Source organism: Anabrus simplex, chromosome 6, assembly GCF_040414725.1.
Source record: "Anabrus simplex isolate iqAnaSimp1 chromosome 6, ASM4041472v1, whole genome shotgun sequence".
Lineage (NCBI taxonomy): Eukaryota > Metazoa > Arthropoda > Insecta > Orthoptera > Tettigoniidae > Anabrus > Anabrus simplex.
In genome coordinates, this window is record NC_090270.1 from 187,604,353 (window position 1) to 187,630,876 (window position 26,524).

Here is a 26,524-nt window from a genome sequence, read left to right on the forward strand (position 1 = left end):
GCAGACCGAGTAAACCGAAACTCTCTTGGGCGTCTATGGCTGAGATTTAATTAATTTTGTCAGGTAAACACCAAACGTGTCACCAGAGATTTTTTACATGCCGACATCGTACGACATGGAGTGTCGAATGGACTTTTTTCCGCCCTTCAAAAATCTGACTACCTCTGCTGGGTTTGAACCCGCTATCTTGGGATCCGGAGGCCGGCACTCTACCACTGATCCACAGAGGCAGCATATAAGTTCCTGTGTTGGAAGGAGAGACTTGTGCAGATTTTGTTGATATATTATAAGTTCAGCCATAATTAATTTTAGATTTGATTATATTAAATACCTTCTTGTAGATAGGACACTACAGATGTTGCTGGATGTTGAATGTAAAGACATTCATACTGACGTCTTGAGCGGTCTCTCTCGTTTTGAGACTTGCAATTTATGCATTCGATATTCATTTTTGAACATTCATGGCCATTATGTGCCTCAGAACAGTGCGAACAAATCTGCAGTTTACAACAATTCGAGAAGAAATGACCAAATCCTAAGCACTTATAGCAAAGAATGACGGATATGTATTCATTAAAGCTACACCTAGTGTATCCTACATACAACTTGTCACAATTTTTGTAAAGCCCGAAAAATGGAGGGACTAACTTCTATAACTGCGTACTTTGTGCTGCCATCTCGAGATATCTTCACGAAGCGCTTTTTTCTCAGTACTCGCATCTATCAAAGCTAGTTTCACAGCTGGATTTTGCTCTATGATTGATTCTACCAACTCGTTCTCGGGAAAAGTGACCTCTATTCCATGAATTATTACTCTAGGATTTTTCTTGTGTGGAATTGTAGCTTTTAGATGAGGGCTGGCTTCTATTGTATTTACCATAGTCTTGCATTCATCTTCACTTCAGAGTTCAACGATCACACCTTTATTGCGAACTTTATTAACTCTACTTACTCCAACCTTCATGGACCTGGTATTTGTTCTGATTTGTAAAATTTTTAAAGTTTGTTCGGAGTCTTTCACTGTTTCATCATTTTTAGGAGAAACCATGACCACATATTTAGTTGAGGTAATTGGAAGTTTCTTGGACTGTACTGCATCCGAATAAAGAGCAGGTTGCTTACCTGGCTTAAGAGATACATTCGTCAAGATCATTAACTGTTCACTGAAGACGTCAAGAGTCTGCTTGATCACATTAACAGAAGCTAATACTTCATCACACCAGTTTTTATTTGTACGTTTGTCAGTCTTTAAAATATCATTGATTAATTTCACTTGACTTTCAGCCGAGCGATATAATTCACCAACATTCATATAAAAGGAACAATATTGTGATGATGATGCTTGTTGTTTAAAGGGGCCTAACATCTAGGTCATCGGCCCCAGGAACAATATCATCCTTTATTGCTATGTTAGTGGAACCAGCTGTTTGTTAGATAAAATGTATCTATTGCATGTCATATTTACATGTTTCATTATGTCCGTGTTGTGTTATTCATATTTTAAATGATGCTAAGACATTAACCTAACTAATACATTCGTTTGCAATCCTTCTTGTTTACTGTGCATCATTCCAATTATTTTCAACAAAGTGGTTTTGACATTAATCTTGGAGTTCCTGGAGGAAACAAATCTAATAAGCGAAGCTTTTGCATCAAAATGAAGTTATTTAGATGACTCCCTAACCTTCAACAGTCGGCAGCTGGTTTTAATATTATGGTCTGATATAATATAGTTGGTCTTGATACAAGATATTACATGGAGACTAACTCAAAGGAAGAAATGGGGGCATGGCACCTAGTACAGAGGATGATTTAAATTGTCATTTTAAGCCCTTAAAAATGACTTTCAAGGGAGAGACTATTTTATTCCAATAAATAAGAGTCCAAACAACCATGAAATGAAAAAAAAAAAAAAATGAAATTAGTTCCAATTTTAATTTAATGTATTTTTCCTTGGTAGATTTTACTTTTCTTCTGATTATCTTGGTAAGGTATTGAAGTACTTTGAAAAATTGGTACTATTATTTGTGCATCACATGGTCTGGGAAGATCAGTTACATTCTCCTTTCTATTGCACTTGAATCATGAATTCTACAAAAAATTATCACTATCTTGGGGATAAAGGGGTTCCTTATTAAACATACAATTTTTTTTTTTTTGGTAATTTATTCATTTTTAATTTTGCTGCCATCATGGTTTCTGTTAACTCTCAACTAAATACAATCTCTAATTGTGAACTATTTTTCCACCTTATTAAATGTGTTGTTACATTTGATTAGTGTTCTCATTTAATGTTTTGGAAAATGGTATACTCTTTCATTCTTGTCTGGCCTTTTTAGCTTGTTCAGTGGTGTCTTTTTTGGCATGTTTGCACTAGGAGCTTTTGGTGTTTGGTGGCTTTTCTAAGCTAAGTCACTGCACGATTACTTCTTGTTATTAATGTATTCTTGTGTGGTATGTTTATCTTGTGGAGATGTATTTTGTTACATTCTGCTGTGAGTGTCCCCTATTCTCTGCCACTAAAATTCAATTCTACTTCCTGTACCAACAACTATAGACTTCCTGTACCAATAAAAGGAATAGCATAATGCTAAGGTGGAGGGGTGTCAGTTTGTAAAGACAGAAAAGAAAACTGGAGTAAATAAGAGAGAGATAACGAGAAGTCCCCTGATATTAAAGGTTAAGTTCTTTCCTAAATTGAATACAAAATGATGTTCTACGAGGGTAGCCCAGAAACTAATGCACCACATTTTTTTTCTTCAACAATTATTTATCGAACACAATGAACTTATATACAAGAAAGGATGATGTTTCTTCTACACACCCTATTTTTACGTTCTATGGCCTTCCTCCAGCAAGGCACAAGAACGTGTATGCCCTGGCGGTACCACTCTTTGTTCTGTTCACAAAGTAATTTCTTCACTGTGCGAATCACTCCTTAGTCATCCTCAAAATGTCTCCCACGAATGGCATTCTTCAATGCCCCAAACAAGCAAAAGTCTGAGGAAGCTAGGTAGGACTATAGGGTGGATGGAGTAACACTGTCCAACCCTGTTTTGTGATGTGTTCCAACGTCCTCAAACTTGTGTAAGGGCGTGCGTTATTATGTTGAAGCAAACAATCGCCTGGGTTGTTATGGTGTCCAAGTCGCTGGAAGCGCTTCTTGAGTTTGGTTAGTATGTTCACATATGCCTGAGAATTAATGATGGTGCCTCTCAGCATCACATCAATGAGTATATGACACCATCACATACCAAAACACAGTGATCATGACCTCACCAGTGGCAGCAGTTGCTTTGAATTTTTTTTTTTTTTTTTTTTTTTTATACCCCTGAGGAGTCAGGAGGACGCCATTCCATCGATTGTTTTGTTTCAGGCTCAAAATGGTGAACCCAGGTTTCATCACCTGTCACAATCCAGGACAAGGTTTCCCCCTGAGCTTCAAAACGTTGCAGCTACTCAGAAGAAATGTTTTTTCTGAGAGTTTTGTGTTCCTCCGTAAGACGACGCGGAATCCATTGTGAACAGTTAGGTTGTGGGGTTTTTTTTTTTTCCCCTCGTAATTAAGAGCACTGATGATTACACCCACATTTCCTTTGCTGAATGACAGCTCCTGCACCAACTGCCAAGTCGTTCTGATCGGTCTTCGCGAACGAGCACATCAGCACACTGCATCTTGTCAGGTGTGACAGCCTTGGATTGCCTCCCCAACCGCTGCAAATCTTGGAGCTTTGCTGAACCGCTTTCAGATGGCCTCACCCTCTGTGCCCAATGACTAACCATACTTCTGTTGACTGCTGATGCTCCACAAACTGCACATAAACGTTTGTGAATGTTTCCAACAGTTTCTTGCTCCACAGTGACAAATTCAATGATGACACGCTGTACATCACAGACGCCATGTTGAACCATTGTTGCAAATATGCTATCTGTTAGAAGAAATGGAAACTTTTCATGCGCACACTGAAAACTTCAAAGAATTCATTTCTAAAGTTTCGCATTCGTACCATTGTTGGGGGCTGAGAAAAAATTGTGGTGCATTATTTTCTGGGCCACCCTCATACATTAAAAAAAATGGAAGGGTGAAGATAAACTTTTCTTAAAAGTTGTCAAAGGTAGTTTTGGGATTTGATGACTAGGGTTACCTTGGTAGCTATAGTCATTTGATTAGCGTTATAATATAAACAGTTAAAATAAAAGTGAGAACTTAGCCAAATAGGAGCATAAGGAAAAAGATAAATAGGCCCCACAGTACAGTAGGATAAACTCAAGAGAAGCATAATCAGTGTTATGGCATCACACTTACTAAATTAGAATGCATTCTGAATTAAATAAATTAAATAAGTACATTATTAAACTGTACAGTACAGAAAGAGATTTGAGATTACTTTGTGCTACTTCTCCACTTAAAAAAACAAACAGAACAGAAGAACTAATATATAGAAAAATGAACAAATGAATACGCACTTGTGTGTTGCTATGGTTATGTATCAGTATACATAACATTCACAACTTGATCACATGATGCTGGTACTTCAGTACTTTGTATTTATCCGATTAGAGCACAAAATCTCCCTTTAGAAACTTTGATTCGTATTTCACCATTCTGCAATTCCATGGAAGTCAATGCATTACACACACGTTCTTGCAAATGCCTGCTCAAAGGAAAACCTCTTCCAAGCCTCTTCTTATCATATCACACATAAACTAAACTAAGATCTTTACAATATTTTTCTAATTTTTACACAATATGCACTAATTACATATACTGTAACTTACACTATCACTGCATTACTAGAATAAAATATATTACCTACAATAACTACACTTGAACAAAAACAGGTAATGTCGTTCTGTAATTTCTTAACTCCATATGCATGTAAGCATACAATATTTAAACAAGTGATAATGCTGACATTTACTTAATATCCCTTTCTACATATTTTCAGTATTGTAATTTTGTCCCACAGAAGTTCTTTAATGAACTGAAAGTTGACACATCAGAGAACTGAAAGTTGACACATCAGAGAAAATTACGAGCGTCCAGTAGTGTAGTCACGGGATCATAAACAGAACTCTGCCAAGTGGTTGGCTGAAAAGCTTACTGGCATTCATTATTCATTATTTACAATTGCTTGCTACCTGTCAGAACTGTTTCTGTAAGCAGCTGAACTACAGTAAATGTAGAGTTAGTAAATGTTGAAGGCTGAGGTGCAGTTATGGCAATCCTACAGTGGTGGAAATTAGTACAAAGGCAGTACAACATGGTTTTGTGTTGGGGAAAAAAGTTTATTTATGTATGTAGTATTGCATGCATTTTTCCCTACAGTTTACAATCAAAGCATACAAAAAACATTCTCATTTCAAGTTTAGCATTTGTACTTGAAAACGAAAAAAAGAAATATCCACATATCTTATAGATATGTGGAAATTGACATCAAGACACTTACCGTATTTCTCCGAGTCCGAGATGACCCTGAATGCAAGATGATCCCCCGCTGCTTACAGAAACAGTTCTGACAGGTAGCAAGCAATTGTAAATAATGAATAATGAATGCCAGTAAGCTTTTCAGCCAACCACTTGGCAGAGTTCTGTTTATGATCCCGTGACTACACTACTGGACGCTCTTAATTTTCTCTGATGTGTCAACTTTCGGTTCTCTGATGTGTCAACTTTCAGTTCATTAAAGAACTGTGGGACAAAATTACAATACTGAAAATATGTAGAAAGGGATATTAAGTAAATGTTCTTTACACACACGTTCTTGCAAATGCCTGCTCAAAGGAAAACCTCTTCCAAGCCTCTTCTTATCATATCACACATAAACTAAACTAAGATCTTTACAATATTTTTCTAATTTTTACACAATATGCACTAATTACATATACTGTAACTTACACTATCACTGCATTACTAGAATAAAATATATTACCTACAATAACTACACTTGAACAAAAACAGGTAATGTCGTTCTGTAATTTCTTAACTCCATATGCATGTAAGCATACAATTAAATCAGGCTTTTTTACCGAGCTCGATAGCTGCAGTCGCTTAAGTGTGGCCAGTATCCAGTAATCGGGAGATTGTGGGTTCGAGCCTCACTGTCTGCAGCCCTGAAGATGGTTTTCCGTGGTTTCCCATTTTCACACCAGGCAAATGTCGGGGCTGTACCTTAATTAAGGCCACGACCGCTTCCTATCCCATAGTTGCCATAAGACATATCTGTGTCGGTGCGCCGTAAAGCAAATAGCAAAGTGCTTTGTAAAATCACATGAATGACTTTCTTGTAGAGTAATGCATTTTTAGACTATCTTTATCTTCACATCAACGCCGAACATTGGCTTTAGTTATGCCGTATTTTTTTTGCCGTTGCACAATTATTCTTTATTTTCGTGGGTTTAATAACCATCAACTTAAAATTGGCAAGAGAGACATGTGTGTATCAGCACCTGGTTGTACCTGACGCTGAGTGAAAGAACCAGTTTTATAGACAGCAGGAATATTTTCCTGACAGATCGTTGTATTGTAGACACACGTACTGTACAAAAAAATGCATTCAGTGGCCCACACGAGGACACTTTAAAGAAATCTAAGATGAGACTGAAGTATGCGTGCGAAAAACACAAGAGTGGAATGGGCGTACCACGGCGCAATAAACTCCTTAGTTGACCTTCAATGTTCGCATTTTTATGATAGTCTAAAAGTGCGAACTGTACAAGAAAGGCATTCATATGATTTAACAAAGCACCTTTTAAGCCTGATTTAATTTTTTAAGGTATCTTTGTCTTAACGCTAATGCTGAATATTGGCTTTAGTTAGGCTTATGCCATATTTTCTTCTGGCTGCATAATTATTATTCATTTTCGCGTGTTTAATAACGATCATCATCATCATCATCATCATCATCATCATCATTTCCCTTTATCCAGCTGCAGCCAGGTAGGAGCAAATATGGTTCCTCTCCACTTTCTTTGGTCTTTCCACCATTTCTCCTCAAACACTGTGTCCCAGTCCAGGTTTCTTCCTCTAATACTGCGTTAGATTGTGTCCTTCGATCTCTCCTTCCTTGCATTTGCATTTCCATCACCATTTTTTTTTTGGCATTCTCTCATTGTGTTTAATAACCGTAAACTTAAAATTGGCATCATAATATTGAGAAACCGTTGAAAATTAGCCAGCAGTACCTGTTCCACCAATATTTACAATACGATGATTCATCATTAAAATATTCCCACTCTATAAAACTTAATTTTACTAAACGTCAGATACAGTAGACACATTATAAGTCTGCCAATGAGTAACCGTGGCCTTTCTAAGAATTCAAAGGCTCGCATGTTTTGATGCCATTCTGCGGATTTGAGAAACGTTTTGTAGAGGCTAATAGAATGTCATTCTCTCTTCAATATTTCCAAGCTTCAGTAATGTTACACAGGGGCACTGAACAACTGGTTGCCGCGGCTAGCAATGTATAATAAAGAGGCGGACGTTGATTGTCAACGAGTTTTGTGTGTGCGTGTGCGGGGGGATGAAAAGAAGCAGTGTAGTTACCATGTTACCGTGGTAGTTGCTAGAGGTGTTCATTACTGTTAGGTCACGAATGCAAGATGACCCTTAATTTTTTACACGAGATTCTGAGAAAAAACTATCGCCTTGGATTTGGAGCAATACAGTATGTATTTTTATTAGAATAAACTAAGGTAAACAAGAAACATATCACAACAATGACCTAGTATTTAGATGACTCTCCATTGTTCTTAATAACTGCAAACATCCTCTTGGGCTTTGATTGCATAAGAGCAGTGATCACTTCTGCGATTGAGGTCCACTCCTTTTGAATTGCAGTTTTCAGCTCAGCCACAGTCGCAAACTGCTGTCCATTGTAATAAAACGTCTTGCTAAGATCCCCCATAAATTCTCTATTGACTTAAATCGGGACTTCATGATGGCCATCTCGTAAGTGTATGGTAATTCCTTTATTCTGAAACCACTTCTTTGTCTTGGCAGACCTGTGAATCCCACTGTTAATTAAATGATAATAGTCAAATTCATCATACATACAAACCAATTCAAATTCCAACACTTCTGTATAATCAAATTTCATTTTGCGGAGCAGCCATGCTATTTTAGAATTGCCTTTAGCACAGAATGTTGTCCAGATCATAATGCTGCAACTGCCAAAATTTCTAATCATCCAAATTTCTTGTTCTTCTTTATGGAGATCATGCCAATAATACTGAAAACCATCTGGCCTATCCAAATTAAACTTCTTTTCATCACTAAGTATTACTTTGTTCCATTCTAAGGTCAATACAATATGTTCTTCACCAAACTTCCATTTAGCCTCCTTATAAGGACTGTTTAAAGGTGGTTTATGGAGCCATTTCTTGAATGAAAGATTCTCATCTTCAGCCAGGATGTGTCTAATACGTCTGGAAGTGACTGGTAACTGCAAATCAGCCATGATTTAAGAGGAACACAGCTGTTGACTTTTGCTTTATGGAGAATCAAATGCTTATCCGATGCCGACAATTTTCTTGTCCGACCATATTAGCCATTTTGTACATACTGCGCACCCTTTTTGACATAATTATCAATAACACAACTTGAACGCCCTAATTTCTTAGCAATTTGATGATTAGACAAGCCCACTTCTTTGTAAGCCTTAATGCTTGTGCTTCACCTTAGAAAGGCTTTCCTCATAGCATTATTACAAGTACTGTATGAATGAACTGTACAATGTTTCAAACAACTTCAACCTATACCTGTTTACACTTATCGCTGATGCAAGTCAAACAGCGGACTTGCCTTTATACCAACTTCCACCCCTAGGACTGTCGTTCTTTTATTTAAGTAATAATGTTAAAGGTAAAATGAGAATGTATTTCTCCCCTACACAAAACCACATGCCTTTATACTAAATTCTACCACCGTATATGGGATAAGATATATTGGTGAATATAATACTGAGCACATATGAATGACAGTTTTTTCAGAAGCTCGTGACAATGCCACTCAGCTATCATGTCCCACAAAAGAATGAAAGACATGTAGCAAAATGTTAATAATGTTGTAGAGACCAGTATGATGGATAAAAAATTACAACATTATTGGAAGAGGTAAGATAGAAAGAAAAAGACTCTTTGAGGTTGTAGGACTGGTCACTGACACAAGAAAAAGGTACTGTTTGGTGGATCTGATGGTGGATGTTATGGGAATCTGGCAAGAGAAAAACATGGTGGTTTCACAATGAGAAGGCTTATGAAAGGAGTAGTGAGGATGTCATTCTGATGTCCAAAGCCGTATTGCAGAAAAGAGTTAACCAGTCAAAGGAAAGATGACAAAGGAGCCAGCCTCAGGCAGATCCTGTAAAAACTGTTAAGTTACAACTAAATCAAGACTTTGCAAAAAAAAAAAACTTCTTCAAGGGGTGAGAGTAATTTTCACTGGTATGAAATAACTGCTAAGGATGATGAAATTTAAATACAGTAGAACCTTGGTAATTCAAAAACGGTTAATTCAAAATGCCGCCTAATTCTAAGAATCTCTCATTCCCAGAAACATGAGGTATGGTTTTGCATATTATTTAAATTGTTTAATTTGAAACTGTAAGATCAGATGTGGAGGAGAGAGGATACAAATGGGAGGATGTACTGGATCAGAAGATGTATGAAAACAGAAGGAGATGGCGAGCGCTTGTACACCACACCCGGGAAACTGGAGATGGGAAATGATGATGATGAATTCGAAATACGGATAATTCGTACTTCGAAGAACGTCGGTCCCAGTATTGAAATTCATACTTTTAATTCGAAATTGCCCTTCATTTTGTTTTTAAAAAATTACGGTGTAATTTGAATTTAAAATTATCAGCATCACAATAGAACGCCTTCCGGAATATGCAGGGGTATCTTTCCGAACTTTGACTTTGATGTGTCTACAGCGTGCTTCAGAGTTGCCAAGTTCTAGTGAAAACATAGTTCTTTTGTATTCTTGTAATTACTCATTTTACATTAAATTTTAGTGTGCAGTTATAAACTTCGAAGTTATTAGGGCACGTGTGTTCCTTTTTTGTGTTGCGAGATGGCTAAGCATCGGTATTCTTCCAAGACACTGCGCGAGAAAATGAAAATTATAAGAGAGGTCGACAAAGGACAAAAAAAATGAAAAGTAAAATAGCTAAAGACTTTGGAATTCCTGTGTCCACACTTTCAATGCGTTAAAAAAAACCGTGAGAGCATAGAAGCCCAAGAAATGCCGGGTGTAAATACAGTAAAGCAAATGCGCATTTGAGGAGCTAAAGACTCTGATTTGGAAGTGGAATTGATCAAATGGTTTTGGCATATTCAAACGAACAATATTCCTGTTGATGGCAATATTATTAAAGGGAAGGCAAATGAACTGGAACTAAAGATGGGGCTGTTTCACTGTTCAAACGGGTGGCTTCAGCATTTTAAGGAACAGCACAATATCACGTGGCAGGCAGTGTGTGGAGAAGCAGAATCAGTGAACACTAGCGAGCAGACAGTTGGCGAGAAAGCATGGTTCACATAATACATTAGTATGCACCGAACAATATCTTCAATGCCGATGAGACTGCATTGTTTTTTAATGCCGAGCCCACACGGACTTATGGTTTTAAAGGAGAGAACTGTCAAGGCGGGAAATCTTACAAGGACAGGATGACAGTCCTACTGTGTTGCAATGTGGACGAAAGCGAGCGACGATCTTTTAAGGGCATCAGGCACCCAAGTCGTCTAAAAATTCCTAGATGACAGGCAAATTTTTGAGAAGTGGCTGGTATGCCTTGAGCGCAAAATGGCATGCCAGGACAGAAAAATATTTCTGTTGTTGGATTAGTGCACTGCACACAAACTTAATTTTAAAACATGTGCATCTTCTTTTTCTGCCGGCCAACACCACGAGCTACTTGCTGCCCCTACATCAAGATATAATTTCATCTCTGAAACGTGCCTACAGAAAGCAACTGGTGCGTTACTTTCTCCGTGAAGCTGCTGGAAATATTCTGGCAGGAGAAATACACAAGTGGAACACGACTGATGCAATGCGGAGTGTGACGATTGCCTGGGACGCTATTCCTTCAACGACAATCAAAAACTGCTTTGACAAGTGTGGTTTTGGTTCATTGAATTAAGTAGAAGAAGGAGAAGGAGAAGAAGGCAACAATGAAGATGAATGGGACAAGTTACAGCAAAAGTCCGATGTCCGTATAACTTTCTCCGAATACATCACCACAGACCATGTAGAGACTATTTCAGAAGAGCGGGATCCTGCCATAATGATCAGCTGTGATCACGTGATGCCAGAGGGAGATGCAGCTACAGCTGATGTTGAACATGACAAAGATACGGTGCAGGCGGCAACTATTCCGCCAAAAAATTATGTACTTGCCGCCCTAGCCATGTTGGATTCTGTGATAAGTGCAAGTGATGCTGACGATGCTACAATTAAGGCTATGGCCCATATGGAGCAGTTTGTAGCTAGCGTTTATAAAAAATTAAAAAAAAGATGAAGGAACCTCTCATACATTCTTTCTTTAAAGGCAATAAGCCTAATGTGTGACTAAAAATTAAAAAAATCTTACTGGACCATTAAACAATAGGAAATTTTTAAGGTACTGTACTCAGTTATTTATTATTCTTGATATTTGTGTTCAATATATGATTTTTTAAAAGTTTGTTTTGTTGGTGTCATGTGTTTCCAATTTGGACAGTTTTGTTGGCTCCCCTGTGTAAGTGCTTTATACTGTACTTATACGTTATAACCTATTTGCTTAAATGCCGTTGTGTGTATACAGTAGATTACTCTTTGTCTTTGAATCGTGTTTTATTTTTCCCGGGTGTAAGGTTACGTTTGACAGTGTATGGCGTTATCCAAGAGCATTATTTCAATAAATACATCTTGTTGGATACATTTCGGAATTTATTTTCTCCACGGCATTTGAAAGGTTTAACTGTGAATCAAGGTGATTACATGCATTAAAAGATCTTGGAATATTTTGTGATGCAGCAAGCGTTGTCATTTGTGAATTTCGAGTTGGCGGCGGTTATTTCAAAATCACGTCATTCGAAGTCCGATTGTAGTGTCCCAACTACTTCGAATTAATGAGGTTTTACTGTACAATAGAACTGTGGGATGACCATGTAGGCATGGAAAGGAAGGGATATGAGACCTCGCTTGGAGCAAAAGGATGGGGAAAGGCTACTCGATTTGTGCAAAAGAAATGGAATGATGATCAGGAACTCATGCTTCAAGAAGAGAGAAAGCTGAAGATAAACAGGTACTGCAGTGACTGGTCTAGGAAATCAATTGTAGATTACAAGATCTATGACTGGGAAATGAAGAGGAATGTTACAGATGTAAGGGTTATACCATAAGAAGCCCTAGATAATGGTCAAAGGTTACTGGTAATAAAACTGAGGACAATGAAGGAAAAGGAGGACAGAGAAGCAAGAAAGACTTATCAAAATATGGAAACTGAAGGAGAAGAAAACCAAGGAAGAATCATCATCATCATCATCATCATCATCATCATCTTCTTCTTCTTCTTCTTCATCTTCTTCATCATCTTCTTCTTCTTCTTCTTCTTCTTCTTCTTCTTCTTCTTCTTCTTCTTCTTCTTCTTCTTCTTCTTATTATTATTATTATTATTATTATTATTATTATTATTATTATTATTATTATTATTATTATTATTATTATTATTATTATTATTATTATTATTATTCTCCTTCTCCTTCTTCTTCTTCTTCCCAATAGATGATACAAAAACAGGAGAAGAGGAATGGGAAAGGTTCAAGAGGACACTGGTAAAAACTGCAAAGGAAGTTTGTGGGGGAACTAGTACCAGAAAAAGATCCCAGGAGACCCCCATGGTGGAACAACAGGAGTCCGAGTGGCAGTTGGAAAGAAGAATAAAGCTTTTAGAATGTGGTTTCAACAGAGGACAACGGAATCAAGACAAGAATATAAGGCCAAAAACAAAGAAGCTAAAAAGTTTGTAACAGAGGAAAAGTAAAAATGGATAGAAAATAAGACAAACATGATGGAAGAAGATAGCAAAGGAAATAAAAAAGTACTGTATGGTATGGTCAAGAGTAAGAGGAAAGGGATGAGGGAATATGTTGCTATATAATGATAGATAAAAATGGAAATGAAGTGCAGGAAAAAGAAAAACTCAAAGGAATGTGGAAATAGTATTTTGAAGATTTTCTAAACCAAGAAGAATGGACTGAGGAGGAAAGTAGAAGCAGGGAGGAAGGAAGAAACATGGAAAAAGAATTAACATGGAGAGAAGTTTAGGTAGCACTGGACAAGATGAAAGGAGGGAAAGCCCCAGGTTTAGATGAAGTGAGTATCAAGATGGTGAAGGCAACAGGAGAGATAGGGAAACAGTGGCTTTATCGTGTGTTGAAAGTAGAATGGAAGGAGAGGAAGACTCCTGAAGACTGAAAGAAAGGGATAATCATACCCATCTTCAAGAAGGGGAATAGGAAATATTTGAAGTACTATAGGGGAGTTAAAACTGATATGTCACTGTGCAAAGATGTTTGTGAAGATTCTGGAGAATAGAATCAGAAAGAGGGTGGAAGAAAAGTTAAGAGAAAAGCAGTATGGCTTCAGGTGAGGAAGGTCCAAGGTAGACCTTATATCTGAAGTAAGACAACTACAAGAGCATCATGAGTAGGATGAAGATCTACTGATGGCCTTCCTGGACTTTGAGAAATCATATGATCGTGTGTGCAGAAACAAGATATGGGAAGCCTTACAGAAAAAAGGTATTGAGAAGCAGGCAATAGAAAGAGTGAGGAAGATGTATCATGGGAGTGTCAGTTGTCTGAAAGTAGGAGAGAAAACGGACTAGTTTGAGCAAAATAGGGTATTAACACAAGGAATTGCTTTTGCTCTTCACTGTAGTAATGGACGAGCTAATGATAAAAGTGGCAAGGAAAATCGGGGAAGGAAATTCGAAGTGATGTTTGCAGATGACTTGTTAGTCTGGGGAGAAAAGTAAGAGGATATCCAGGAACAGTTAGATGCATGGGAAGATCAGATAGAACAATATGGAATGAAATTTAATGCCAAAAAGAACGAGACAGTGATCACAACTACAAAGTAGGAGAGACCTACGAGGGAGATAATGCTTGGAGGAGAACAGCTTAGGAAGGTATAGTGTTTCAAGTACCTGGGAAGTATCATAGAGGAAAGTGGGAGAAATTATAAGGAAATAATCGAGCGTGGAAGACAAGCAGGAGGGTTCCTGAAATGTGTCAGAAGCCTGGTTTGGAGCAAGGATGTCCCTCAGAGAAGCAAAAGAGTGATATACAGGATGTACGAAATACCTATTCTGATGTATGCAGCAGAAACTTGGGTAATGAGGCAGAGAGCTGTAACTAGGATACAGGCAAGTGAAATGAAATTTCTATGAAGCAGGATAGGAGTGACAAGAATGAATAAGATGTGAAATGAGAAGGTTAGAGATACAGTAAAAGAAGAGCCACTACAGAATAGGATAGAGGCATCTAGACTTACACCGTATGGACACATGAAGAGAATGACAAGAGGAAGGAATACCAAGGAAGATGCACAAAATGAAGATAACAGGAGAACAACCAAGAGACAGGTGGATAAAAGTGGAAGAGTGTATACAGAACAGGAGAAGACTGGGCAAGAGTGATGAGGGAGAAGTGGTGGACAAGAGGAGATGAAGAGGTTTAAGTTCCAAGCAGACCTGGTCAACAGCTGGAAACTGCATATGATGATGATGATGATGGAACTGTGGGAAAAAGGTAGACATTAATTAAATGTCAACCGAAGAACTGCACACTATCTGTCTGACTGATGATGCAGCTGTTTCTCAATTGCTATAGTCTGTTTGACACACAGTCGGGAAAATAGACATAGTTAGTAAGATACTCAACAGATGGAAGGAGTAGTATCTTTAATGGCTAGTTGAAAGGTTTATCCTTCCCTGGAAAGTATCTATGAATCACTAATAGCATTTTGTTTGGAAGGCAGACATTATTTTATCTTTACACTTCAAGGTATTAACAGTGAAGCAACATGGTGTCTGTTTATATCGACGATAATGAAACTGAAAGACTCATGTGTGAGAATAAGGACTGTGATGACGATAACGATGATGATTACTGTGTGGAGGATAATGCGGATAATCCGTCAGATAACAAAAGTGAAAGTGACTGACTGTATGTTTGTGAGCTCTCAGTTTCTACATTAGGTGTTCAGACGACTGGAATTGTGGATTGCATGTAAATAAACTTCATGGTTGGTCCATATTGAAAATTGTATATTAATTTGAAACAATTAAGTTTATTGATGTGGTCAACCTATTCATTACAATACATTTGTGAGAATGATTTTCAACATAGTAATGGAATTGTGGATACCGGGAAACAACGGACAAGAAGAGCCTCCGATACATGAGGAGGGTCCGTGTTCACTTTTGGGCCAGTGTGCAGATCTAGAATTATTTCAGGTTGTGATATTAACCGCAGAGGCACCTTAGTTGGTTGTCTAATAAGCGAAGGAACTGAAGGAACTTCAAACAATCTGCAAATGCTATCCAAGCGTTTACCAACCAGCTGCGTTGCTCGTAGATAAGCAGCATACAGCCGACAATTTGCATTTTTTAATACACACGGATAGCTTAGGTGAAATGGTATCTGTCGCAAATTTGCAGCATAACACAATAGTATTTGTTGGCGCCTTAGGTGTAAAGGTGGCACACCAGATTCAGCAAGCAGGTTAACAATGGGGCTTGCATGAAATGCTCCCGTTGCCAACCTAACTCTGCTGTGGTGGATGCTATTCAGTTTCACAAGGACACTTTGCCTTCTGATCCATATGCTGCACTGCCATAGTCTAACCTGGATAAAATATGTTCCCTATAAAATCGTAGGATTATTATGGGGTCCGCCACCCAAGTAGTGCTGCTAAGAAACTTCAAAATATTCAATTTCCTAGAGCATTTAACTTTTAACTGATGCACGTGTGGCTCTAACGATAATTTACTATTGAAATGGAGCCCAAGGAATCTGAAAACTTCAACAACTTAAGCCAGTGCACATTCAATTCCCAAAAGCCAGTACCACTGAGGCTTGACGGTTCTGCATCTCCTGATATTATCTTCTATGGTCACACTGAAAAGCAAACTTCCCTTTCCTTTTTTTTTTTTCGCTAGGGGCTTAATGTCGCACCGACACAGATAGGTCTTATGGCGACGATGGGATAGGAAAGGCCTAGGAGTTGGAAGGAAGCGGCCGTGGCCTTAATTAAGGTACAGCCCCAGCATTTGCCTGGTGTGAAAATGGGAAACCACGGAAAACCATTTTCAGGGCTGCCGATAGTGGGATTCGAACCTACTATCTCCCGGATGCAAGCACACAGCCGCGCGCCTCTACGCGCACGGCCAACTCGCCCGGTCTTCCCTTTCCTTTCCGATGCAGACCATTCATAAATAGCTATGATTTAGTAAGCATACACATTCTCGTAAGTGACAAGAGTGTTTATTAAACAGGTACTCAGCGGCTGGACCTCCCGTCGCACCAAAGTGTAGCTATTAATCCAAGGCCTACCACTGCGGAGATATTTCCATGTTGGATGTGAAGAAGTTTCATTCCGCATTCTGCTCTGCAGCATCAAAACTGCAGTAGGATAGTATCATTACCAAGCATGTTTCTTGTATACCAGTGGCGAGAAGCAAGCCAGGTAACAGTATCAGATCCAGAAAAGCTCACACATTCAAGCACACTGTTCGATAACAGTTTGCCGAAAAGCATTTACTGGAGCTCTCCTACTGAAAGAGGACAGAATTCAAGGGTTACTAAAGTATCATTTTGCCTGTGGAGAGAAGAGTGTAAGACAGAGGAAGCTATGCCAACAAATCAAAATGTGTGGCCATCTGTAAATTTAATGAATCATTTCATGCTAAAGAGCTGCACTACTGCCATGCCAAGTCAGCAGTACGTATGCACCTGCCATGTGAACTAAATATCACAAAACTGTGGAGACAATACAATACTACTGTTGAAACTGAATTGCAAGCAAACCACTCCTTCATCAGAAAGATCTTCAATTGTAACTATAATATTGGTTTAGGAAGTCTAAAGACTGATGTCTGCTCAACTTGCTTACTGCTAGATGATGAACTGAAAAAGTGCACATCAGAAAGTGCAAAAGCTGACATGCAGACCAAGAAATAAGTTCACAAGTTAATATACAGGGCACTCTGAATATTTAAGAGAAGAAGATGAGCCTATTCAGTCTGTTTCCTTTGGTTGCCAGAAGAACATGCTATTGCTCAAGCTAAATGACCAAAGTGCTTACTTCCACAGGCAAACACAGGTGTACAACTTCACTGTAGTTTGGAAGCTCTAACATGTCACTGACGCATGAAAATGTGATATTTTATTCGTGGAATGAAGCTGAATTTTCCAGGGGTGCAAATGAAATGGATGCATTGGACAGAATGAAAACAATATTGTACCGGGCGGTACACCTCTACGACGCAAGTTCAAATCTTGCGCTAATTGAAACTTCTCTACTGGAGAAACCCGGAACTTTAACAACTGAACTAACTCTACGGTTTATCAGAAGATGTCACTGAGTGTTTTTGATTTGCTTTTGTTTTTCATTGATCAAGAAGTGTGGACATTCTCTAACAGATGTCTCTACCAAAAACTGTGACAACACACACTGGTGTAAAGGAATGAACCTTCTTGGAGAAATGTTGTATTCATAAGTTTTGTCTTTATTAAATTTTGTTCTGTGGTTTGTGGGTTGGCAACATTAATCCTTTCTTTCCGCCTGTTTTGAATTTAGCCAATCAGTAATTTCTTGTAATTAATTTTCCTCCAATCATAGCTTTCTTCTTCGAATTTCCATGTGTAACTCCTTGTCAACCAATAAAAATTGAGTGGGTGTGTCTACTCATTCCTGAACGGCCTCGAATTTTCCGCGAGGGTATAAAAACTGCTGATTTTCTTGTCTCCGGGCCACTTCAGTAACATCTAGCTTAGTGTGTGAATATGTAGCAGGGGGCGGGAAGCACCTCGTTCTTCAGGCAGCTGTTCTTCAACAAGGTAATGGCCTTTTAACATCTGTATTTCTTGCTAGCTGAGCAGTTTAACTCTCGGGGAGGGTTCGAAACCTTTGATATGTAAGCCATCTCTTTAAAACGTAAATCCCTTTTAACTCTATGTAAAAACTACAATCTCTTTAACTGTAAAGCGGGGATAGAGAGTGCTTTACCCTCTCGAGCTCCTCTTCATTTCTGAATTTGAGGTGACTATGTTTTCATAACCGTTTTTCTCTTCCTTCTTAATGTGTTAAATTTATCTTGTATACTAGTCACCTCCATAGATTGGGATTAGCCCCTGTGTGATCGGCCTAGCGCCACTTAAGTTTTAAAATGTGTATTTAGGAGTACAAGTTCACGCCTCCAGTCCTCTCTGTATTTTGGGCCAGTAACTTAACCTGTTGTTTTTTTTTTCTTTTCCTTCATGCGAAGGCCCTTTAGGTTGGGTACATGATACCCCTGTTTCTTTGTAAGTGTGCCTTGAGGGCAGTTAGAAGTAAAGTTTGTTGTGGCCTTTGATAGGCTTGTAAAATTGAGAGCAGGCCAGCTCTTTCTGGTATTTTGGAAGGTGCCTCTAGGAGGCTTGGTATTACTAAGCGGGAGCAAGAGCTCCATGTAATGAAGGGGTTTTCTGCCCTTTGGTAATTTGTGGTTGTGAGCTGTGAGCTCAGACTTTGGGGCTCGTAGCCCAGAATTTGTAAAGTTGCCTTGTACCTACTTTAACTGGTTGTTATTTGTTGTACGCTCTAAATTCTATGTCACCATTGTTAAGTTTTGAAAATATAACCTTTCTTGAAATTTTAATTCATCTTTCAAACTTATAGTTAGACCCATTCCAGCCCGCACCTCCTTTCACCTCTGACTTTCACGGATAACGCCGTAACAAATATTATTGTGGATATGGTCAGTAAATGGCTTCTATATGCACCTGTGAATGTGAAAGAAATTAAAATTTGCTTCCCTGTATTTGCTTTACAACAGAAAATTTTGTGTGTCCTCCTATTCAATACAATGACATAACTCCATCATTAGATGGAATAATAAAAGTCAAACATGTTTCGACTAGTTTGAGCCATCTTCAGTGAAAAAACGGGGTTAAAGTTATTTACATAATAGAAGCTAAAAATGTGCCAAAAACATAATGAAGGAACAAATGAAGAACAAATGAGACATGACGGAAAATAAAAAACAATTAAATATATACACATCTCCATCCTTAGATGGAGCAACAAAACTCGCTTGAGAGATATCTTCAGTGAAAAAAGAAGTTAACATTTTTACATAACTGAAACTAAACAGCCATTAAGAAAAGAACGAAAACAAATGAGATAAGATGGAAACTAGCAATAAAGTGTTTTTAGTGCTATTGTGGACCTAAAAAATGTTCAATCAATGAGAATGTTTATAAATGTTCAATGGAATGAAGCAGGTAATTAGAACAGATACCGGTTAAATCTCATTCTTTGCATAGACACGAGAGTCGGGTATGAGAAATCACTTATTGTAGTTGACTATGGAGTAGTTAACACTTCAGCAGAATTGATCATTGGTGATCACGCCTGAAGCTGCATATATGTAGAGGTAAATATCCAGTTCCTTTAAAATAATGGTTAAAGCCGAAAAAAAGTGTTCTCATTTCTACTGGGAGTTGAAAGTCATAGATGGAGAAAATAAAGACACAATGAGTGTGAATAGGGATGTAGGCAGAGAAAGTTCGCGCTAGATAGCGCTCGTGTACTACTGGGTAAGCGCAAGGCGATCGTCTTATGTTTCTCCCAGTCAGCTGCGAGTAATGTATAGAATGTGACCGAGTTTTCTGAGCTAAAGCCGATTGTATCTTCTCTACTTTTAAGCGTTTAAGCGTTAAACAGCTGCAAAATGAGCTACAGACCAGAGACGCTAAAACTAGCGGGAGGAAGAAGAATTAGTATGGTACAGCGGAAATTAGAAAATTATAACACGCTTTATTATCCAAATAATGAATGGGAGTCAGCATGTCTTTTCCTAAAGATTACAATTACTTCAGTATTGTACATTGATAAATATATAAATATACCTCCAGAAGACTTAAATCATAAATAGAGATTTCAATACGCACTTGCTCCCCTTGCTTATAGACTTCGATTCATGTACTTTTGTAAGGTTGAAGGCTTTCATGAAACTGCAAATACAGCCTTGTCCACCACCAAAGGCATGTTAATTTCTTGAGTTTCCCAATGCCGGTTCCTTTGAAGATTTGACCATCAGCCATAAGGTGAAGATCATTATCACAATTTGCATTTGATGGATTATTTCGTATTTAGAAAATCAGAAATAGATGGAGCACCTGTTTCCAACTACAAATCATTGTGTTATGCTAGATACAGACTTTTCAGTGAAAAGTTTGTTTTGTTTATAAAAGGTTAATTTCAATCGGGTGAAATTCTAAAATGCAGTGCTGTGAAATCCGAGTACAGAAAACATAAGACCTATAATGTGAAGCTTACTTTAGGAGTACCTGGTGACATTATAGGAGGGGAATGTGAATGTTTTGCTGGAGCAGGCCCCAGGGCATGTTGTAAGCATATTGCAGCTGTAAGCTATGCATCAGAGCATTTCCCCAAGACTATTATTCATTGTTCAGAAAAATGCAGCCAAAATTTATAAACTTTTCAGCATTCCCCTACCAAACGGTTGAGGCCAGTTAGCCCTATGAAAGTGGAATGTTTGCCCTTTGAACAAGTTTGCTATTATAATCTCAGTTGCACCAGTTATAACACTAGTCGAGGGGTATTTCTGTCTAAAAACAAAGGGGGCTGTTTTCAAGGACATTTTCTCTATCAGGCCAAATTTTCAACTCTTTAAATTGGCAGTACATGAAATGAATCCAAACATTAAATATTCTCCCAACAGTAGTTTTATGGATTCCGAAGTTAAGGCCTAGTTCCTTGTCAGATTTGTCGGTCCTTAGCTTCATAACTGTCAAGAAGAAACACAGTCTGGATTCAAGAGGGAATATCTGTAAATTGTATCTGTTTTCTCCCAGAACAGCAAACACCAAATTACAATTTTAGACGTCTACAAACCCTGTATAAAGGAATATGGCATCAGAATTACGCATTGTTTGCTCTACAACCAAATTACCTGTAGTATTTGTTTGAGTGCTGATGTCTTTAAAAATGGGAGTCACAAATGTTACATTCACTTCTTCGGGTATAATTAATTATTTCTTCCCGTACTTCAAAGAATGTGATTTCTGCAGATTCCGATATTGTAGGCTTATCGTGGTAATCCGGCAATTTTCTGGTGTATGGCCTCTTCCTTATTTTTGTTGTGTTCATGGTCCACGGAAAAAGCGATGGAACAGCACCCGGTTTTAATCTTGCTCTCTCACCTTTAATACAAACGCTCAAATTCGGTGGTTATCGAAATGCCTACTCAGTCTACAGGTAGAACATAGGAATTATTTCCCTTCGTAAGTCGCACTTACCTAACAAAGTTTTTGTGAAGTCACCGGGTTGAAAATAATGGGAACACACTTTAATATTTTCAGTCAGATTCTCCTCACCGAAATGTTTCCTTCCAATAACCATTTCTCTATTTTGTGGAAACTGGTGAAACGAAAATGGGCTTCCCTGATTTTTGCAAAGAGGAACACTGCAATAGCTCGGCATAGTCACGAAAATAACAATTTAAACAACTTAAATTCGTGGATATTTAGCAGCACGAGTACACAGGAAACAAATGAAGAGCGCATTGCACTTACGCAGTACAACAGCAGTGCGCTCTATCGGTACTAGTTCTATACATCCCTACTGCAGTCTCTTATGTTGGAGGAGCGATGACTGGTCACCTTAGCATCTCGAGGAGGTATGGTAATCGTCTGCCCGTTGCTGAGTGTGTTGTACCAGTGATTGATTGACTGATAACAATATGATATGCTATATGATTTTAATTACTCCACTATCAGCTCTATGTTCTGCTTGATGTTTTAACCCCTCAGCGTCGCAGTCGTTTAAAGAGCTTCCTATCCCGCGGCCGGATGAGATTTCAACTACGCGCGACTGAAATACATTGATTCACTTAAAGCGTTACTACTAGTATAAGAGTGGCCCGATATTCACGAAATTTGGAATTCCTTATGGTAGAACTATGTACATGAAGATAATTACATAATTGTTTCACATTTCCTTAGTAATTTAGTTCCGTGTGATAGAGTTCGAAGCACTCTTCGAGACAGAGACCCAAGGCACACTCCTGGCAGTAGTACACCGATGTCTTCTTTTCACCGTGTTTTGAACACGCGATACAACGTCTCTGAGGTTTGGATTTCTCACTCTTGGGTGCTAATTTCCTTTTAATTTAATTTAATTTAATTTAATTAATTAATTTAATTTAATTTCCTGATAAAACGTATTTCCTGCAACCTTGGAACTGTATTATCTGATGCGCGCCGGCCTTGAATATTTCGTTTCCCACCCGAGAAGCGTATTTTGTACTACGTAAACAAACCTTCCATCAGCTGAAACTGATAAGATAACTGCTCAATGTTTGTCCCTGTGACTTGTCTAAATATTATTGGAGAATCTAGGAATCATAATTCACTGTTGAAAGCTTCCCTTTGACCTGTATGCGTATCTATAGCCTCCTACACGAAATTTCCAAGTACTGGTTCCTCCTCATCGTCACTCTCATCATTTACCACTGCTACATCATCTATTTCATTATCACTACTGCTAATACTGCCACTACTACGTCCGACTAAACTTTCATTTGAATTATACAATATTTCAAGCACGCTACACTCAGCAGGAGCTAGCCATTGAGCGCGGTGCGTCACACAAGCTGATGAAGCTGCAGCGGGACCGAAAGCGGCAGGACGAAACTGAATGAGGGGAATAACATTTATGACGAATCAAAACAACTCGATACATATTTCAGATTAAAAGGTCGAGACATCGTCTTTCAAACGAGATATATACCATGAACAACTGCTTCTCGTGTCGTATGACAGGAAGCAGCACTAACTGATGCCCATACAGAGTACTCGTAGAGAGTTACGAAAAGACTACAAGCTGAGAAATAAAGACAAATATAATAAATAAACCGCATTCTTAATACAAAATTAGAGCAAAGAACATCACACGAAAAGACAAACTTCTCAGATCATCATTTCTTTATTTTATTCTGTGGGAAAGAATGAAGCAAACGGACTATTAAAAAAGCAGGGATTGGTGCTCAGACATAACTGACATATACTTATCCTTGCAAAAGCAGCTACACTTTAACGATTTTCAATACTTATTTAGAACACTGATAAACCCGAAAATGTCTTCTTGGAAACAAAACAATTTGCATATCCATAACACCAAAACTCTTCGCGCTATAGCCGTAAATGCGAAACCATCTATGGGTCTATACCACGTATAGAGGTCGGCGGCTACGGAAGAAAAGGGGGTCTATACCACGTATAGAGGTTGGCGCTGAGGGGTTAAACTCTGTCAACACTATTGTTTGTTTGTTTCTTTTGTTTTTTTTCTCGGCCATGTTGAACATTCTTAGACATTTTCTCACTAGTTTTAAGACTACTGATTTTCGATATTGTAAATGTGAATCTTAGGGTACCATATACTTTAAGGCCACTAGGTTCGGGGCCCTAACCTAACTTTAGGCTAAGATTTATTTTGGCCGATGATGCTTACGACAGTTAAGCGAAACATGTCCCAACTAACAACACCAGTTGTAATGTTTATATCCTAAATATAAGGAAAGATAAGTATTGGAAAGGTGGTGTAAATTATTTCTTATTTTAATGTTTATAATCTGATGTCCAACATGGCCTACAATGAGATTTATTACTTGTAATATTCAACATCCTCCAACGACCTAACATCACACACATTCGTTTCTAAAGACATCATAAATTCCACCGATATTGGCTCATTTCTATTAACTCCATGTATGCTGATATTTTTTAACATACGTCTGTCCACTACCACTTAGTTAAGCAATGAAGTATAAATTAATAATGCTATTAATTCATTTCATTAATATTATTCAGATTTAATACTAATACTTGGATACTACATATTTTGTTTTCTACTAGTGATCGTAATCAATCTAAAGATATTTGAAAGTTTTTTAGTTATGACAAATATTTCAGACTTCAAATCCTAAGTAATTACACAAACTAGTAAAAAAGTGGTGGTATATCATTTGTAACAGAGTGTGTGTTAAGCCGCAAAGCATCACAGAATCCTTGATTCCTTTTTCTAAGGTTTTAATAAGATTTAATCTCATAATATTAATATCATGTAACATATCTGAACAGTGAGTCTACCTGCTGCATCTGGGAAATCAGCTGAAGCACCGGGTTCTTTGGTGTTGCAAACTGGGCTAGTGGTGGATCCAAAGGCTGCTGTGACATTTGTTGCATAAGGAGCTGTAAAAATTAAATCAATCATAATACTCTATACTAAATTTGACATAGGCTATATGTGACATTAACCATGTACAACTACTCACCCGCTGCTGCTCCCCAGGTGGCAAGGAATTCCAATGTTCAGACTGTGACAGCTTTCCCATAGCTGCTTGCATTGCCGCTGCTTGTCTAAGAGAAGAAAATAATATCACAAGGTAAACAGAATGATGGTGTAACTGGTTCTTATTGGCAGAAGTACACAGCACTGGAGATGGTACGAAGATGGAAATGATTGTAATGTACAATTTTGAAGAAGTACCGCTGCATACAGAACGTTCACACCAAAATCCATCATAAACACTCAGTACTAACGGGTCAAGCCAATAAATTATACCCTATATCTGAGAGTACACTAAGTAAAGCTTTGTATATACTGCAGGCATAAATGCCAATACTCTAGCCAAGCATACATGGCCACCAAAGTACCTGCAAAACCCATAACATCAATTTTTCTGTCCCTATTCACACCTGGTTCCATCACACCACATTCAATTACTGTTTCACAGTTAAAGGAACATTTACCCTCACCATCCCACCCTCTTGCCCTTAAGGTGTACAAGCACACAACAGCATCTACCAGTCAACAATGACCATAATCTTATTCCATACTCCACTGACAAAGGCTGCAAGCCAAAAATGTTGGATTTGTGCATTTCTTGCATGAGTACTATACGAGAGGATGATTACCTCGTTGTACTTCCTCTTAAAACAAAAATCACCACCACCACCACCACCACCATGAGTACTATACCCATGTATGCTTATAGGGCAAGTTGCTGATATTAATCTCTATCCTATAATAAAATAAAATATTCCACTCCTGTAAGCTTTCTTACTTCAGAATTTAAATGTAGCAGTAATTATAGAAAAGGCTGTCCTCCAATACAAATTTTAAAATTCCCCAACACTTCCCTGTTTTCCAGACACAAAAGCCATTTTTCGCCTGACACACAATGACTAACAAATGGAAATTAGGAATAAAGTTTCCCATTATGACAGTAATTTTGAAATACGCTTTGAAATCTTACACACATACATCATCGTTACAGACCGTTATGCCTTTCAGCGTTCAGTCTGCAAGCCTCTGTGAATTTAATAAATGTCACCACAATCCTCTATATGCAACCAGTGCTATGGCCTCATTTAGTTCTATACCTCTTATCTTTAAATCGTTAGAAACTGAGTCTAACCATCATCACCTTGGTCTCCCTCTACTTCTCTTACCCTCGATAACAGAGTCCGTTATTCTACTAAACAACTTATCCTCATCCATTCGCATCACATGACCCCACCACTGAAGCTGGTTTATGCGTACAACTTTATCCATCAAGCTCATTCCTAACTTAGCTTTTATCATCTCATTCTGAGTACTCTCCTGCAATTGTTCCCACCCATTTGTACCAGCAATCATTCTTGCTACTTTCATGTCTGTTACTTCTAACTTATGAATAAGATATCCTGAGTCCACCCAGCTCGTAAAGCAAAGTTGGTCTGAAAACAGACCGATGTAAAGATAGCTTTGTCTGGGAGCTGACTTCCTTCTTACAGAATACAGCTGATCGCAACTGTGAGCTCACTGCATTAGCTTTCCTGCACCTTGATTCAATCTCACTATATTACCATCCTGGGAGAACACATCCTAAATACTTGAAATTATTTACCTGTTCCAGTTTTGTATCACCAATCTGACATTCAATTCTGTTGAATTTCTTACCTACAGACATCAATTTAGTCTTCAAAAGGCTACTTTTCATACTATACTCATTGCACCTATTTTCAAGTTCAAACATATTAGACTGTAGGCTTTCAGCACAATCTGCCATTAAGACCAAGTCGTCAGCATAAGCCAGACTGCTTACTACATTTCCACCTAACTGAATCCCTCCCTGCCACTTTATACCTTTCAGCAGATGATCCGTCTAAACTACGAACAACAACGGTGAAAGAT

At 38.2% G+C, this 26,524-nt stretch overlaps 1 protein-coding gene across 3 annotated transcripts in view; it reads right to left on the reverse strand.

The window, feature by feature from the left end:
- Gyf (GIGYF family protein Gyf) overlaps positions 1-26,524 on the reverse strand; it is a 485,965-nt gene that overhangs the window by 255,389 nt on the left and 204,052 nt on the right. For all 3 annotated transcript variants that reach the window (XM_067150103.2, XM_067150101.2, XM_067150102.2), the window contains exons 11-12: positions 24,621-24,705; positions 24,436-24,537 (exon numbers count right to left, since the gene is read on the reverse strand). In XM_067150103.2, the coding sequence (XP_067006204.2) occupies positions 24,436-24,537; positions 24,621-24,705 (187 nt within the window). The remainder of the gene's footprint in view (positions 1-24,435; positions 24,538-24,620; positions 24,706-26,524) is intronic.